This window comes from Bos mutus, chromosome 20, assembly GCF_027580195.1.
Source record: "Bos mutus isolate GX-2022 chromosome 20, NWIPB_WYAK_1.1, whole genome shotgun sequence".
Classification (NCBI taxonomy): domain Eukaryota; kingdom Metazoa; phylum Chordata; class Mammalia; order Artiodactyla; family Bovidae; genus Bos; species Bos mutus.
This window is the reverse complement of record NC_091636.1, coordinates 3,639,737-3,656,531: the sequence shown is the minus strand read 5'-3', so window position 1 is coordinate 3,656,531 and position 16,795 is coordinate 3,639,737. Positions and strand designations below refer to the sequence as shown.

General features: G+C 49.3%; 1 protein-coding gene across 1 annotated transcript in view; it reads left to right on the top strand.

Moving 5' to 3' along the window:
* The window catches only part of STK10 (serine/threonine kinase 10), a 125,933-nt gene that overhangs the window by 45,053 nt on the left and 64,085 nt on the right, over positions 1-16,795 (top strand). Inside the window, 2 exon segments of the mRNA XM_070357421.1 lie at positions 5,559-5,607; positions 12,466-12,615. Coding sequence (XP_070213522.1) covers positions 5,559-5,607; positions 12,466-12,615 — 199 coding nt within the window.

Below are 16,795 nucleotides of genomic sequence, written 5' to 3'. Positions count from 1 at the left end.
TTAACAAAGTCTTTCAGTCATGCATAGAGGATGTCTTTAGATTTATTTGTGTCATCTTTAATGTCTTTCAGCAGTGTTTTGCACTTTTCAGTGTACAAATCTTCCACCTTCTTGGTTTAATCTTATTCCCTTTTCCTAGATAGTCCTAAGTATTTTCTTCTTGATGCTATTATAAATGGAATTGTTTCCTTAATTTTCTTTTACTGAATTGTCCATTGTTCGTGTCTAGAAGCCCAGCATGTTTTTGTTGTTGGTTTTTTGGCTACACTGCAGCCTATTAAAAGGATTATACACCATGACCGGTGGAATTTATTCTTGGAAGCGAGGATGGTTTAATATATGAAAATCAATGAATATATCAAACTGCATTAGCAGAATAAAAGTGGGAGAACACATGATCATCTCAGCTAATGAAGAAAAAGTATTTGACAAAATTCAACACTCCCATGAGAAAAACATTTAACAAACCAATAGAAGAAAAGTATCTAAACATGATAAAGGTCATATATGAGCAACTCACAGTGAACATATTCAATGGTGAGAGTCTAAAAACTCTAAGATTTGAGATAAGGCAAAGATGCCTACCTTCATCACTTCTCTTCAGCATAGTATTGAAAGCGCTAGTTAGCACAATTATGAAAAAAGAAATAAAAGAAATGCAAATTGCAAAGAAGAAGTACAATTATTTCTGTTTGCAGATGACAAGCTCTTATACATAGAAAACCCTAAAGAGGGTGTTCTGGGCATGGTCCTGCTGGGACTTTCACTGTGGATAGGCACAGCCCTATCCCCTTCCAGATGAATAGATGCATCTGTAGCCATGGGTGATTTTAGGCCAGTACTTTTTGTTAACAGTACTTCTAATATGAAATTTTATAACATATTAGTTGAATAAAATGTAGAAAATACAAGAATAGACCAAGATGGGGAAACAGTGGCTGACTTTATTTTTTGGGGCTCCAAAATCACTGCAGATGGTGATTGCAGCCATGAAATTAAAAGATGCTTACTCTTTGAAAGGAAAGTTATGGCCAACCTAGATAGCATATTCAAAAGCAGAGACATTACTTTGCCAACAAAGATCCATCTAGTCAAGGCTCTCGTTTTTCCAGTAGTCATGTATGGATGTGAGAGTTGGACCATAAAGAAAGTCGAGCACCAAAGAATTGATGCTTTTGAACTGTGGTGTTGGAGAAGACTCTTGAGAGTCCCTTGGACTGCAAGGAGATCCAACCAGTCCATTCTGAAGGAGATCAGTCCTGGGTGTTCATTGGAGGGACTGATGTTGAAGCTGAAAGTCCAATACTTTGGCCACCTGATGTGAAGAGCTGACTCATTTGAAAAGACCCTGATGCTGGGAAAGATTGAGGGCAGGAGGAGAAGGGGATGACAGAGGATGTGATGGTTGGATGGCATTACCGACTCAATGGACATGAGTTCGGGTAAACTTCAGGAGTTGGTGATGGACAGGGAGGCCTGGTGTGCTGCGGTTCATGGGGTCGCAAAGAGTTGGACACGACTGAGCAACTGAACTGAACTGAAACCTTCTGTGGGTATTGATGTAATTTTTCCATTCTCTTTTCTAAACAGGCTATTTAGTAATATCCTAAGGCATTCAGATGATTGTTTTCTTTTAATTTATTGTCATTATTACATTTATTAAGGTAATCATTTTATTAATTGAACCTCATGCATTTCTATAAAAGTACTACGAAATTCATGTTATAAGCTCCCTGTGATTGAGAGCTGAAATGTGAAGTGTTAAGACCCATGTAATGGAACCCAATGTGAACCATGTCATGAGAGACATTATTTTTCTGTTTTATATCATATAAAAGGCACCAAGACATGAAACTTTTTAAACTAAAAGGGCCGAAAAAAGCCACTTTCAAAAAAAAAAAAAAAAGAGAAGAAGAAAAACCAAACTGTATTTTGCCACGTATGAAAGTACAGTTGGGCAAAATTACAGAAAGTTAATAAAACAGAATATCACTCTGACATAGGCTATGATTAACTCCAAATGAGGACTGCTGTTTCAAAAAGAGCTTCACATTTTGAAGTGTGGATTCCAGGACAGTCATCTTCTAAAGACACTTCATTAGGGTCCATATGCAAATTGTAGAAAACTGTAGATTTAATCCTGGTTTAGAATGAAAAGTTGGTACATTTATTCATAGGAGTAAAACTAAAGCTAAACTCAGAGCTTCCCAGTAGCTGGCACAGAATAATAATGATAATGGAAAATGTCTATTTTGAGATATTAGTCTGCCATCTTCTCTGTCTGTTGGCTTTCCAAATAAGGTCATATTCCTTGCCTCAAAGAAAATAAAAAGTAAAAAAATATGGGAAGTGCAAGGCATCATGGAGGTCTCAAATTGCAGAAGAGGAAGCAAACCAGATTAGGAGACTGCTTCAACTTTCCTAGTGCTGACCTGGGAGGGGAGGGGTCATGGGGGCCTTGTGTAAGGGCCTTGTGTAAGGGCCTTGTGTAAGGAACAGTTTCACTGAAAGATGCAGGAACCGCCCAGGTTTGACCACTTCTCATACTGACTTTTGATACTGGCAGTGGGAGTGTTGATGAACTGTAATTCTGGGAAGGCATGTTTTTGTAGGAAGCCTAAATAGGGACAGGGAGGCCTGGTGTGCTGCGATTCATGGGGTCGCAAAGAGTCGGACACAACTGAGCAACTGAACTGAACTGAACTGAAGTGTGATCTTCCTAGAGATTTCCTTTGCTAGATTCACCAAGTGCATATTCGTTGTTGTAGCTTTTGTATTGGACATGTCATTGGCTGTCTGATGACACTGGGGGCAGAAAATATTAGTACCATTTTCAGATGAAGAAATCGAGGCATGGGGACCTTAAGTGACTTACCTAGGTTCACATAGCTAATAAGGAAGCTGACTTGAAGGGCTTCCCAGGTGGTGCTAGTGGTAAAGAACCTGCCTGTCAGTACAGGAGACATAGAGACGTGGGTTTGATCCCTGGGTGGGGAAGATCCCCTGGAGGAGGCCTTGGCAGCCCACTCCAGCATCCTTGCCTGGAGAATCCCATGGACAGAGGAGTCTGGCAGGCTGCAGTCCAAAGGGTCGCAAAGGGTTGAATAGGACTAAGTGACTGAGCACACGCATGCCAGGCCTCGAGGCCAAGCCCACCACTTTTCCCTTTTCAGCTGCCCCTAGTAGAGGAAGAGACAGCTGAGCCTGCCCTGAGCCTCTGTGTGCGTGAGGCTCGGGCTTGCTGCCACCTCATCGGATCCTTAGAGTGGTTCTGGGGGCGTCTGTAGTGTCGTCCCATTTCACAGAGAGGTAGGTCATTGCCAAGGCTGCATAGTCAGTAGCTGGTGAAAACATTGACCTGGGTTTGGTGGTGGGACTTGAGGGCATGGAAGAAGTCAGTGAAATTGCACACGAACATTTGTTTGTATTTGCATTTTTCTATATGAGGGGTGAGAGGGTGGCTTTCATGGGGTCTCAAAACACAAGACAAAACGAGAAAAAACCCTGAACCCCTGAGCTCAAGAAAGAAGTCCTAGAAACAGTCCATACTGACTGAGTCTCACGTGTCGCCCATCAAGGCCTGGATGACTCTGTCGCTCCTGTGGGCTCTGGGCATACCATTCCACCATCTTACAGGCCACGTACTCGTAAGTGACTTGTGTGGTGACTGAGCTGGGCTTCTCTTCCACCGCTGCCTCTTGTGGCTTGGCTTTTTCTAGCAATTAGTAGGATTTGGGGTTCTCTTTTGTAGTGCCAAGCATTATTAAAAGGCAGAGCTTCAAGAGGTTGATGCCCATGTCCAGGTCACTCTGACCCTGGGAACAAGCCTGGTTTGTTGGTGGTTGGTTCAGTGAACACACGAGCGAGTGAGTGAGTGGAAGAAAGAAGGACCGCTTCCTCGTGTACTGGATTGCAGCATGTTAACACATCTCTGATGACTTTTATTTAGGATGACAGTCAGCACGGTGGTAAAGAGTAGTCCAGGGGAGCTGGGGTAGGCCTGACGTTCTCATGGCCAAGCAGGACCAGAGTGACTGTGGGAGCATCAGAGGCCCTGTGCTTCCTCCCTGGTGGGTGGTGGTATGTGAGCGGGTGGGCACTCCCTTGTCCGGCCCCCTCCCGTGGCGTGTAGCCTTGTCCAGCATGTGGCAGGCCTGTCTGCTGCCCTGGGCTGAGGGAGGGCACCACAGCCTTCCCCTCCCTTTTACCCTTTTCTCTGGTGTCCCTGGCCCAGCTTAGAGCTCCCTGCTTGACCTCCAGGGGTGGCCTGTACCCTAAATATAGCTCAGAGGTGGGGCCCAGCTAAGAGGAACAGCATCAGCAGCTCCGTCTTACAGTTGAGAAAACAGGCTCACAAGGTTGAAATGACTTGCCCAAGGCCACAACTAGTGAGCGGTGGGCTTGGGACTTGGGTCCAACCAGGCATCACCGCATCCTCATATTTACAGCGCCAGGAAGCCTCTGGAAAGTCAACTACAAGTTAGGAGGCCTCGTCGAAACACTGAAGCAGCTCCTCCCTCCTATGGCTGGAGAGCTGGCTCTGGCCCAGTGAGGTCACAGCTGAGGTTTTCTTTTCTATTTAGAGCGGCAGGCCTTCTTGAGCGCCCCTCAGGCACTGTGTCTGACCCTGAGCTGGAGGAGATGCTGGGAGTGCCTTGAAGTTTGTGTCACCTTCTGCCTTCCCCACCCATCTCTACCTGCACTTTAAAAAAAAGAGAAAGCGTCTTCCTGTATATGATAGGAGCCCAGAGTGGGCCAGAAAGAGTGAAGATGCGAGTAGGCCAGGGAGGGGCCTGTGTCAGCACCCCGGCACTTGTGGCTCTAATTGGCTTTTCCAATTTGCTGCACTGGGCTGGCCCCTGAAGGCCCGTATCAGGTGGTTCTCCCAGGGCCTGCTACCTGTTGGATGTGTGCTGAGTGAATGAATGAATGACCTGGAGGTTAGGAAAACCTGCTTTCCATTCAGGAGCCACTAGGCAACCTGTGTGGCCTTGGTCAATTACAGCTCCTTTCTGGGCTTTGATTTCTCTACCTGAGCTGGGCTTCAAGGACCTCATGTTCTGATACTCCAGGCTCTGGGTGATGGAGAAGAGTCAACAGACAGGTGCTGGAGTCCCAGGAGGACTTGGCCAGCTTGTGTGTGGCTGGGAGGTGTCCTCTGAGACCTGGCTTTGGATTGTAAGAAGCAGGGTGGCTGGCGGGTGGGGGTGAGTGAGCAGACAGGGCCGATCAGAGGAGAAGGGAAGGATGTGGGCTCGGCTGAAAAGGCTGTTCACTGAAGCTGCGGGTTTCCATGGTGACTTGTTTTGTTTTTTTTTCCCCTGAAAAGTGAAGTGCCCAAGTAATTCCTGGGTGTGAGAGCCTCCTGTAAGAACTGATGTCAGGTTTCAGGAGTGTGGGGGCAGACTGGACAAACCCCTGGGCAGGAGGGAGAGGGGCCGAAGAGCAAATGCGTCAGGTGCTAGCAGACCTGTCTGATCAGGGCCGGCCCTGGAGGGGCTCCCGATTCGTGGGCTGGGCACTGCTGCTCATGTTACTTTGCCTTGTATTTTCTGCAGATTATGATCGAGTTCTGTCCTGGGGGAGCTGTGGATGCCATCATGCTGGGTGAGTCATTTTTTTTTTTTTTTGGCCTCTCTGAGGGGCTTGCAGGATCTTGGTTCCCTAACTAGGGATTGAACCTGTGTCCCCTGCAGTGGAAGCATGGAGTCCTAACCACTGGACGGCCAGGGAAGCCCCTGGTGAGTCCTCCTTGATACAGGGCAGTGGTGCCGGGGTTGGCTCTGTTGAGCACTGAGATCCATCGCGTCCCTACCCCAGTAATGCCCATGGCCTGTTTGAGTACCTTCCCACTCTGTCTGCATCTGGGAGCAGGGGTTGGGTTACTGGAGAGGATGCAGGATACTCAGAAGACCAAAACTTCTCGTTCAGAGAGCCACATATCCTTGAGTGGATCATTGGCTTCCTCAAGCTGTCTGGATGTAAGACAGGTGCGCTGCCCCCTTGCCGAACCCCACAGCACTTGTAGGAGGTGAAAATGAGACCCCTGAGGGAGGTTCTTTGAAAAGCGGGGATCTCCACCCATTTTCTCTCAGTTCTCCTGATGGAACTAACTGGTCCAGCCCCAGACGGTTTGCTCTCTGTTGGTGGCAGCTTGAAGAAACAGTGCCATTACTATTTTAGAAATCCAGGTGGGATAAGAGAAGCTGGCATGGGGAGAGCTGGCCCAGTGAGAGCCAGGTTGCAGCTGCAGCTCTGTGGCCAGGGGTTGACTCTCCCACAAATGCCTGCCCTGCTCAGAGGGCCTTTCTGCCCCAGGTTGTCGCCCATCACCTTGCAGAGCTGTGTAGAGGGATGAGCCTGGGCTCGGGGCCCAGGGTTCCTGAGGGCCATCCCAGGTTCCTCGGCTTGGTGGCTGTGGGCACTGGGCTGGCCCCTTTATAGCATGGGGGGGGCATGCATCCAGCACATCACTATATGGCCGCTTTAGTTTGTTAAAGCCAGTGCTCGTTCTGATCCTGCTGGCCGTGACTTGCTAGCTGTTACACATTTTTGGCTCTCAGCCTTCCTGCAGAGCAGAAGGATGAGGCGCAGGTTGGGATGTGGTTTCAAAGGGGACTTGGGCTCATCTGCAATGTTGCAACTTTTTTTTATTAGGAAGAAAGTATTCATGTATTGCTGTATAATCAAAAATTTACCTTAAAAATTCACCATGCTGTGTGATTCCAATTATATGCCTTTCTAGAAAAAGATGAAACTATAGGAACAGATCTAATTTGTGATTGCTTCGTGGCTAGAGTTGGGGGGTGGAAGGGGGACAGTGGGGAATTTTGGGGAGTGATAGAAGTATGTATTCAGTATCTAAACTGTGGGACTGTTGGTGTGACCACATACAGTTGCCAAAATTCACAGAACTGTACCCCCAGAAAGGCGAATTTTACTGTATGTAAATTGTATCTCAATAAACTGGACTTTAAAAATGTGTCATAGGGACTTTCCTGGCCATCTAGTGCTTAAGACTTCACCTTCCGGTTCAATCTCTGGTTGGGGAGTCAAGATCTCACATGGCTCCTGGCCAAAAACACCAAAACATAAAACAGAAGCAATATTGTAACAAATTTAATAACAAGGCTTTAAAAAATGGTCCACATCAAAACAAAAAAAATTTTTTAAATTGTGTTATGTCTATCTACCTCTTTGGATTATTATAAAGCTTTCATGAAATGATGCACCCAACACTTTATCCTTGTGCTGGTGCATTGCAAAGGCTCAAAAAATGGTGGCGTTGAGGTCATCCTCCTCCTCACTTTGATTTTTCCTGTTTCATCTATGTAAGTAAATCAGACACGAGCCAGGTACACTTTTGACATTTAAAAATTTGCTACAGATAGTCCAGCACAATCTCAGGACCAGCATAATAGTCATCACCTTTTCTTGATTGTGTTCCATGCTGAGACATTAACATGCTTTATCTCTGAGCCCTGCCTTCATGTCCTCCTCATTCCATTTTACAGACCAGTAATGAAGATGCAGGGAGATAGAGTGACTTGCCAGAAATCACATGGCCAGTAAGAGGCAGTGCCCAAGTTCAGGCGCAGTCTGTGTGGCCCTGAAGTCCTCACAGACTCTGATCTTGGACCGTGGCTGGAGGAGATGCAGGGGTTGAGGACGAGGCTGCAGGGAAGGAGATACAGACCCAGAATGATCCCTGGTTCAGGAGCCCTGCTCTGGAGCCGGGCTTCCCAGGACACTGCAGGCAGCGCCTCCACCCTGGCTGGCATGTTTGTTTTTACTGAGCCTGAGGGATCTGACTGTGGGGATTCCTCCAGGCACTGCAGGGGAACCTGGAAGCCCCAACCAGAGGGAGGCCTCAATGCAGTGCCCTTGCCCACCAGCATGGGAGCCTTCAGCCTGAGGGCTGAGCAGGCGGGACTGTGGGGCTGACCTCAGCCCAGGGAGCTTGGGCAGGAGCAAGAACTAAATAATCACAGATTGCCCTGGTCTGTTTTGGGTGGCCCTACACCGTGAGTCATGGTGGAGACTTCTGACAAAACGTGGTCCACTGGAGAAGGGAATGGCAAACCACTTCAGTATTCTTGCCTTGAGAACCCCATGAACAGCATGAAAAGGCAAAAACATAGGATACTGAAAGATGAACTCCCCAGGTCAGTAGGTGCCCAATATGCTACTGAAGATCAGTGGAGAAATAACTCCAGAAAGAATGAAGAGACAGAGCCAAAGCAAAAATAACACCCAGTTGTGGATGTGACTGGTGATGGAAGTAAAGTCCGATGCTATAAAGAGCAATATTGCATAGGAACCTGGAATGTTAGGTCCATGAATCAAGGCAAACTGGAAGTGGTCAAACAGGAGATGGCAGGAGTGTGAACATCGATGTTTTAGGAATCGGTGAACTAAGATGGACTGGAATGGGTGAATTTAACTCAGATGACCATTATATCTACTACTGTGGGCAGGAATCCATTAGAAGAAATGGAGTAGCCATCGTAGTAAACAGAAGAGTCCGAAATGCAGTACTTGGATGCAGTCTCAAAGACGACAGAATGATCTCTGTTCATTTTCAAGGCAAACCATTCAGTATCACAGCAGTCCAAGTTTATGGCCTGACCAGTAATGCTGAAGATGCTGAAGTTGAACAGTTCTATGAAGACCTACAAACCTTCTAGAACTAACACCCAAAAAGATGTCCTTTTCATTATAGGGGACTGGAATCCAAAAGTAGGAAGTCAAGAGATATCTGGAATAACAGGACTTTGGCCTTGGAGTACAGAATGAAGCAGGGCAAAGGCTAATAAGAGTTCTGCCAAGCGAACACACTGGTCATAGCAAACACCCTCTTCCAACAACACAAGAGAAGACTCTACACATGGACATCACCACATGGTCAATACCGAAATCAGATTGATAATATTCTTTGCAGCCAAAGATGGAGAAGCTCTATAGAATCAGCAAAAACAAGACTGGGAGCTGACTGTGGCTCAGATCATGAACTCCTTATTGCCAAATTCAGACTTAAATTGAAGAAAGTAGGGAAAGCCACTAGACCATTCAGGTATGACCTAAATCAAATCCCTTATGATTATACAGTGGAAGTGACAAATAGATTCAAGGGATTAGATCTGATAGAGTGCCTGAAGAACTATGGATGGAGGTTCGTGACATTGTACAGAAGGCAGTGATCAAGACCATCTCTAAGAAAAAGAAATGCAAAAAGGCAAAATGGTTGTCTGAGGAGGCTTTACAAATAGCTGAGAAAAGAAGAGAAGCTAAAGGCAAAGGAGAAAAGGAAAGATATACCCATTTGAATGCGGAGTTCCAAAGAATAGCAAGGAGAGATAGGAAGGCCTTCCTCAGTGATCAGTGCAAAGAAATAGAGGAAAACAACAGAATAGGAAAGACTAGACATCTCTTCAAGAAAATTAGAGATACCAAGGGAACATTTCATGCAAAGTTGGGCACAATAAAGGACAGAAATGGTATGGACCTAACAGAAGCAAAAGATATTGAGAAGAGGTGGCAAGAATACACAGAAGAACTATACAAAAAAGATCCTCATGACCCAGAAAACCACAATGGTGTGATCACTCACCTAGAGTCAGACATCCTGGAATGTGAAGTCAGGTGGGCCTTAGGGAAGCATCACTACGAACAAAGCTAGTGGAGGTGATAGAATCCCAGTTGAGCTATTTCAAATCCTAAAAGATGACGCTATGAAGTGCTGCACTCAATATGCCAGCAAATTTGGAAAACTCAGCAGTGGCCACAGGACCGGAAAAGGTCAGTGTTCATTCCAATCCCAAAGAAAGACAATGCCAAAGAATGTTCCAACTACCGCACAATTGCACTCATCTCATACACTAGCAAAGTAATGTTCAAAATTCTCCAAGCCAGGCTTCAATAGTATATGAACCGTGAACTTCCAGATGTTCAAGATGGATTTAGAAAAGGCAGAGGAACCAGAGATCAAATTGCCAACATGCTTTGGATCATCAATAAAGCAAGAGAGTTCCAGAAAAAACATCTACTTCTGCTTTATTGACTACACCAAAGCCTTTGACTGTGTGGATCACAACAAACTGGAAATTTCTTAAAGAGATAGGAATACCAGACCACCTGACCTGCCTCCTGAAAAATCTGTATGCAGGTCAGGAAGCAACAGTTAGAACTGGACATGGAACAACAGATTGGTTCCAAATCGGGAAAGGAGTACGTCAAGGCTGTATACTGCCACCCTGCTTGTTTAACTTCTATGCAGAGTACATCATGAGAAACGCTGGGCTGGAGGAAGCACAAGCTGGAATCAAGATTGCCGGGAGAAATAAATAACCTCAGATATGCAGATGACATCACCCTTATGGCAGAAAGCAAAGAAGAACTAAAGAGCCTCTTAATGAAAGTGAAAGAGGAGAGTGAAAAAGTTGGCTTAAAATTCAACATTCAGAAAACTAAGACCATGGCATCTGGTCCCATCAGTTCATGGCAAATGGGTAGGGAAAGAATGGAAACATTGAGAGACTATTTTTGGGGGCTCTAAAATCACTGCAGATGGTGACTGCAGCCGTGAAATTAAAAGATGCTCCTTGGAAGAAAAGCCATGACTAACTATTAAAAAGCAGAGACATTACTTTGCCAACAAAGGTCCATCTAGTCAAGGCTATGGTTTTTCCTGTGGTCATGTATGGATGTGAGAGTTGGACTATAAAGAAAGCTGAGTGCCAAAGAATTGATGTTTTGAACTGTGGTGTTGGAGAAGACTCTTGAGAGTCCCTTGGACTGCAAGGAGATCCAACCAGTCCATCCTAAAGGAGATCAGTCCTGGGTGTTCACCGGAAGGACTGATGTTGAAGCTGAAACTCCAATACTTTGGCCACCTGATGCGAAGAGCTGACTCATTTGAAAAGACCCTGATGCTGGGAAAGATTGAGGGCAGGAGGAGAAGGGGACGACAGAGGATGAGATGGTTGGATGGCATCACTGACTCGATGGACTTGAGTTTGAGCAAGCTTTGGGAGTTGGTGATGAACAGGGAGGCCTGGCATGCTGCAGTCCATGGGGTTGCAAAGAATTGGACACAACTGAGCGACTGAACTGAATTGCTCTGGTGGTTCTGCAGTAGAGTCCAAGCTTCCAATGCAGGAGTGTGGGTTTCTGTGAACCCACTTGCCCCTTGGCATGCCCAAAATATTTTTAAAAGAAATAAATAATCATGATGGCTCACAAAGCAATGAGCATGGGATGTTATCCTTGGCTCTTCTCATGCCCTTCCTCCCACTGCACCCACTAGTCGCACACCCTGTCATTCCCACCTCCCTGTCAGGAATCCTTCCTCTGTGAAGCCTTGGCCACCACGTAGCCCTCCTGGACTACCGTGTGGCTGCCAGCTAAGCCCCTGCCCACTCTTGTTCCCCTGCAAGCTCTTCACTTGCTGTGCCAGGAGGAATTTTTTAAGGCAAAGCTCAGGTTGTATCTCTGTCCCTCTCAGAACCTCTCCTGCACTGCCCATTGGATTTCAAAGAAAACGCAGCCTCCACATCTCCTGCCGACCTGTATCCTCCACTTCTCCATGCAGGGAGGGGGGGGTCCTTTGCACTTGCTGTTCCCCCTGCAGGAATACTCTTGTTTGTGCTCCCTACCTGCTCAGAGAAGACAGCCCTGCCGTCTCTCAGTGGACACTGTGTTGTATGTGGAGTGTGTGTGTCTGTGTGTGTGCACGTGTGCATCCGCGGCTCCAGCTAGTGCCCCAGAGGCTTTTGGCGATGGCCCCTCTCCTCCCACATCTCGTGCCCCACCATCACCAGCAGCCTGTTTACCGTTTTTCAGCAGCAGCTCCTGTCGCCTCCAGGCCACTCCTTTGGCTGGTTCCTTGACCTGGAATGCCCTGGCGCCACCTTTTCTCCTCTCAAACATCTGTTCTTCCTTCAGGACACAGCGTGAATGCCTCTTCCTCTGGGGAGCCTCCTGACTCCCCAGGTAGAAGGGGTTGCTGCCCTCCCTCGCCCCCACGCCCACTGTGTTCCCAGCACTGCTCATCATTTCCATGCCTCTCTGAGACCCTGCACGCAGCATGGAGCCTGACACTCAGGACCTGCTCACGGAATGGGTCTCTGCCCTTCAGAAGCGTTGTGTTTGTGAACCTGAGTTCTGAAGCCCAGCTGGCTGTTTTCAGTCTCAGATCTGTGACCCTACTGTGTGACCCTGAGCAAGTGACTTGACTTCTCTGAGCATCAGTCTCACCTGTGAAATGGGGTAACAGCTGTGCCTGTCCCATAGGGTTACTGTGAGCCCAAAGCAGGTGGCGTAAAAAGTGCTTGGCAGGGTACCTGGTGTACAGTAAGGGCTCAAGCATGTTGGCGGCTGGTGTGCTTCTGTGCCTGCGGGAGCCTGACTTGCAGTGGCCTGCACTGAACGCTTGCTGAACTGACATGTTCTCCTCTCTGTTTGCAGAGCTGGACAGAGGCCTCACTGAGCCCCAGATTCAGGTGGTTTGCCGCCAGATGCTGGAAGCCCTCACCTTCCTGCATGGCAAGAAGATCATCCACCGGGACCTGAAAGCCGGCAACGTGCTCATGACCCTTGAGGGGGACATCAGGCTGGGTAAGGGGCATCTCGGGCGAGGTGGGAAGGCAGAGCCCCGCACTACCCACCTGAGGTTTGGGCCCAGCCTCTGTGGACAGGAGGGAGTGTGAGTCCACACTCCCATGGGATGCTGAGGTCCTTCTAGTCTGTCCCCGTCCAGCGGGGCACGGTTCCCATTGTGGCTGCATCTAACCCAGGGTTCTCAACTGAGGGAGAGTTTATCCCCCAGGGACACTGGCGGTGTCTGGAGACATCTCTGATTGTTGCAACTAGGGGTGGGGAGAGACCCCTGGAACCTGGTCTGTGGAGGTGATGGGGGCCCAGCATCCTGTAGCACACAGTCAGCCCCTCGCTGCCAACCATGATCTCGTCCACGGGCTGGCAGCGCCTCGAGGAGGCACTGGTCCAGCCCCTTGTGCTCCTGCTTTTGATAGAATTTGAGGGAGAGTGACAGATGGAGGTCCATTTGCAGGTGGAAAATAGTACATCAGGGGCATATATCGAAACCTTATTTTTTTTTTTCATTATGGATCCCCTCTCTTCGTTTTTTTTCCAACTGTGGTGAAATATACATAGCGTTACCAGATGACACAGTGGTAAAGAATCCACCTGCCAGTGCAGGAGATGTGGGCTCAACCCCTGGGTCAGGAAAATCCCCTGGAGGAGGAAATGGCAAACCCACTCCCGTATTCTTGCCTGGAAAACCCCATGGACAGAGGAGCCTGGCAGGCTGCAGTCCATGGGGTCACAAAGAGTTGGACCCCGCTGAGCAACTGAGCACACACACAAAATCCTCATAACATAAAATTTATCATTTTAGCTATTTGTCAGTGTCTAGTTCAGGGGCACAAAATGCATCCGCACCGCTGTGCAGCCGCCACCGTCACCCGTCTCTGGGACTTCGTCATCTGCCCGAACGGTGCGCATTAAGCAGCGTCCCTCCCCGTTCTCTGACCCGGCTCCCGCCAGCCACCGTTCTCCTCCAGGTCTCTCTACAAGTGTAATCATTTGTGTTCTCGTAACTGGCTTATTTCTCTTAGGACAATGTCCTCAAGGTCCATCCATGTGGTAGCATGTGTCATAACTTCTTTGTATTTTTAATACGTTTTTAAACCAAAATAACACACGTCTGTGTCCTCTGCTTTTACTTCCTCCTTTCCCTGTCCCCACCGCCGAGACAACAGCTTTTAACTCCTCCCGCATCTATTCCTTCGTTGTTGTATAAATGCCTATAATGCTATTTTTTGAAGCAATGATTTTCATTGTTTGATGAAAAAGCTCTGTGTGTTTGTTATAGAAAATGCACACAGTGCAGGAAGGTTTAAAGGGAAGTCAGAAAGTGCGTGCAGTCTCACCCTCCAGACCTTGGCTCTGAGTTACCTCTGCCTGCCTTGTCCGTAGAAGGATGTGCGGATAGAGAGGATTTAGGGGGTGATATTAACAGTAGAGAGATGGCAATCTCTTGTTAATCGTTTAACTACATTCGCCCCTACTTTCTACGGACATTCTCCTCTGAGAGTAAATAGTTCATTCACCTGCAGCCGCTCCTCTTCCTCAGCCCTGAGCTTTTCACTCAGAAGCGTCATTGCGTGCGGTTTCTCTAGCAGCTCCCTCCGTGTCCTTCTTTGTTTCTGGCTGTGCTGGGCCTTGGCTGTGGCTCACAGGGTGTTCGTTGCGGTGTGGGGCTCCTCTGGTTGAGTTGCACAGGCCACAGGGCGGGCAGGCTCGGTAGTTGGAGTGCTTGGGCTTGGTTGCCCCGGGTTATGTGAAATCTTAGTTCCCTGAGTAGGGGTTGAACTCATGTTCCCTGCATTGGAAGGCAGATTCTTAACCACTGTACCCTCAGGGAAGTCCCTACCTTCGTCTCTTTAAGGAACATTTTAGTTATGTCCATAAGAACCTGCAGCACCAGCGAGCCCTGTGATAGAGCCGCAGCGATAATCAGGATTGGCAGAGAAGCGGCACAGCTCCTCCATCCCCGCTTTGAGGTCTGAAGCTCAGAGACGGGAGGGCCTGCCGCAGACCTGCTGAGCACAGAGGCGGCCGAGCCCAGGCCACTGCTCACCTCCCGCCTCCCACACCTCTGGGAAGCTCAGAGACGGGAGGGCCTGCCGCAGACCTGCTGAGCACAGAGGCGGCCGAGCCCAGGCCACTGCTCACCTCCCGCCTCCCCCACCTCTGGGAAGCTCAGAGACGGGAGGGCCTGTCGCAGACCTGCTGAGCACAGAGGCGGCCGAGCCCAGGCCACTGCTCACCTCCCGGCTCCCCCACCTCTGGGAAGCTCAGAGACGGGAGGGCCTGCCGCAGACCTGCTGAGCACAGAGGCGGCCGAGCCCAGGCCACTGCTCATCTCCCGGCTCCCCCACCTCTGGGAAGCTCAGAGACGGGAGGGCCTGCCGCAGACCTGCTGAGCACAGAGGCGGCCGAGCCCAGGCCACTGGGAGCCTCCCGGCTCCCCCACCTCTGGGAAGCTCAGAGACGGGAGGGCCTGCCACAGACCTGCTGAGCACAGAGGCGGCCGAGCCCAGGCCACTGGGAGCTGAGAGCTGGAGGTCTTACACGAGCCATGCGAGACCAGTGGGTTCTCAGATTTAGTGCTTCTTGGTCACCTGGTGGGCTTCTGAGTCTCAGCTTGCTGGGTACATTTCTTGGGGTTTCTGTCTGTGGAGGGGGCCAAAGAACCTGCGTTTCTCATGAGCTCCCAGCTGATGCTGCCGATCCGAGGGACCACACTTTGAGAACCTCAGCTCTGAACCCTCAGGAACCAAAGCCTGGTCAGTGGTAGCATCAACATTACCTGGGAGCTTGTTAGAAGTTCTGTGTCCCCAAGAGGGTAGGGTTGGTGCTCTCTTGAAGTGAGCTGTGTGAGAGGGCTTCTCATAACCAGGCATGAGCGAGGCCACACTCGGTTATGTTCCTGAAGACACGGCTCCTTGGGACCCTGAGGCCCAGCCCCCATGTGCTATGGCTGTCCTTCCTCCTGTTTCATCCTCTTAGCTGGAGAGGCTAAGAGCTTGCACCCTGGAGCCTGAGAGTGTGTGTGTGCTTAGTCACTGTCGTGTCTGACTGTTTGCGACCATGGACTGTAGCCCACTAGGCTCCTCTGTCCATGGGATTCTCCAGGCCAGAATACTGGAGTGGGTGGCCATGTCCTCCTCCAGGGGGTCTTCCCGACCCAGGGATCGATCCCAGTTCTCCTGCATTGCAGGCGTGTTCTTCACTGTCTGAGCCACCAGGGAAGGCCAGGGAGACCTGGGTTCAGATCCAAGTCTGCACCCAGCTCTTTGACCTTGGATATGCATGTCACCTCACCTGCTGCCTGTGGACTTCCTCATCTGTGTAACTGAAGTGACAGTGAAGGCTCATCCAGAGCTTTGTGATACTGGTTATAAGAAGATAGAGTAAGCTCTCCAGAAAAGCCAGCTGTAATTCCTGCTGTTTTGTCATGTCTGGTGTGTGCCAAGCCCTGTCCTGTGCTGGGCTCTGGGGACGGCAGGACAGAGACCCCCGTCCTCCTCCTGCAGGCTTCCCAGGCCAGTGGGGAGACACGGGAGCATCGGGACCGGGGAAGGAGCCGGTGCTGGGGTGCGGGTGTGCAGGGAGGGGTGGCCTGTTCCCCTACCTGGGCCTGAGGGTTGGGTGTTCAGGATTCTAGAGACTTGGTGAGAGGATAGTTTGAGCTGGGTTGTGAAAAGGCAGGTAGGTACTTGCCAGGTAAACCAGCTTGGGCAGAGAGGTCCAGCCTTGTGGGCAGAGGCGCCGAGTAAGGAGGCCCGGTAGTATATTTTGTGGGGAGTGATGGTAAAAATAATAACACATATGTGTTGGGTCTCCGAAGCATCATCTAGACACCAGCCATTAGACAGAGTGCTTTCTAGATGTGATCTCATTTACTCAGCACTCCAGGGGACACTTGGGAGAGGGGAGGGAACTGTACCCATCATGGTGTGGCACCGAAGCCCATGCTAGCGTGAGATGCTCAGGGTCGGTCCACGGAGGCGAGAAGCAGCGGAGTTTGGACTCGCGTCCCTCTGGCTCCGGCTGCTAGTGGACCGGCTCTGTCAAAGGTGGAGGGAAGGCAGGAAGGGCCAGGTCAGGCAGAGTCTTGGGACGGGAGAGTCTCATGTGCCTTGGGGAATTTCAAGACAAACCTTCGGCTCAGCCTTCAAGAACGTGTCAAACAGAGAAGGCAGGACAC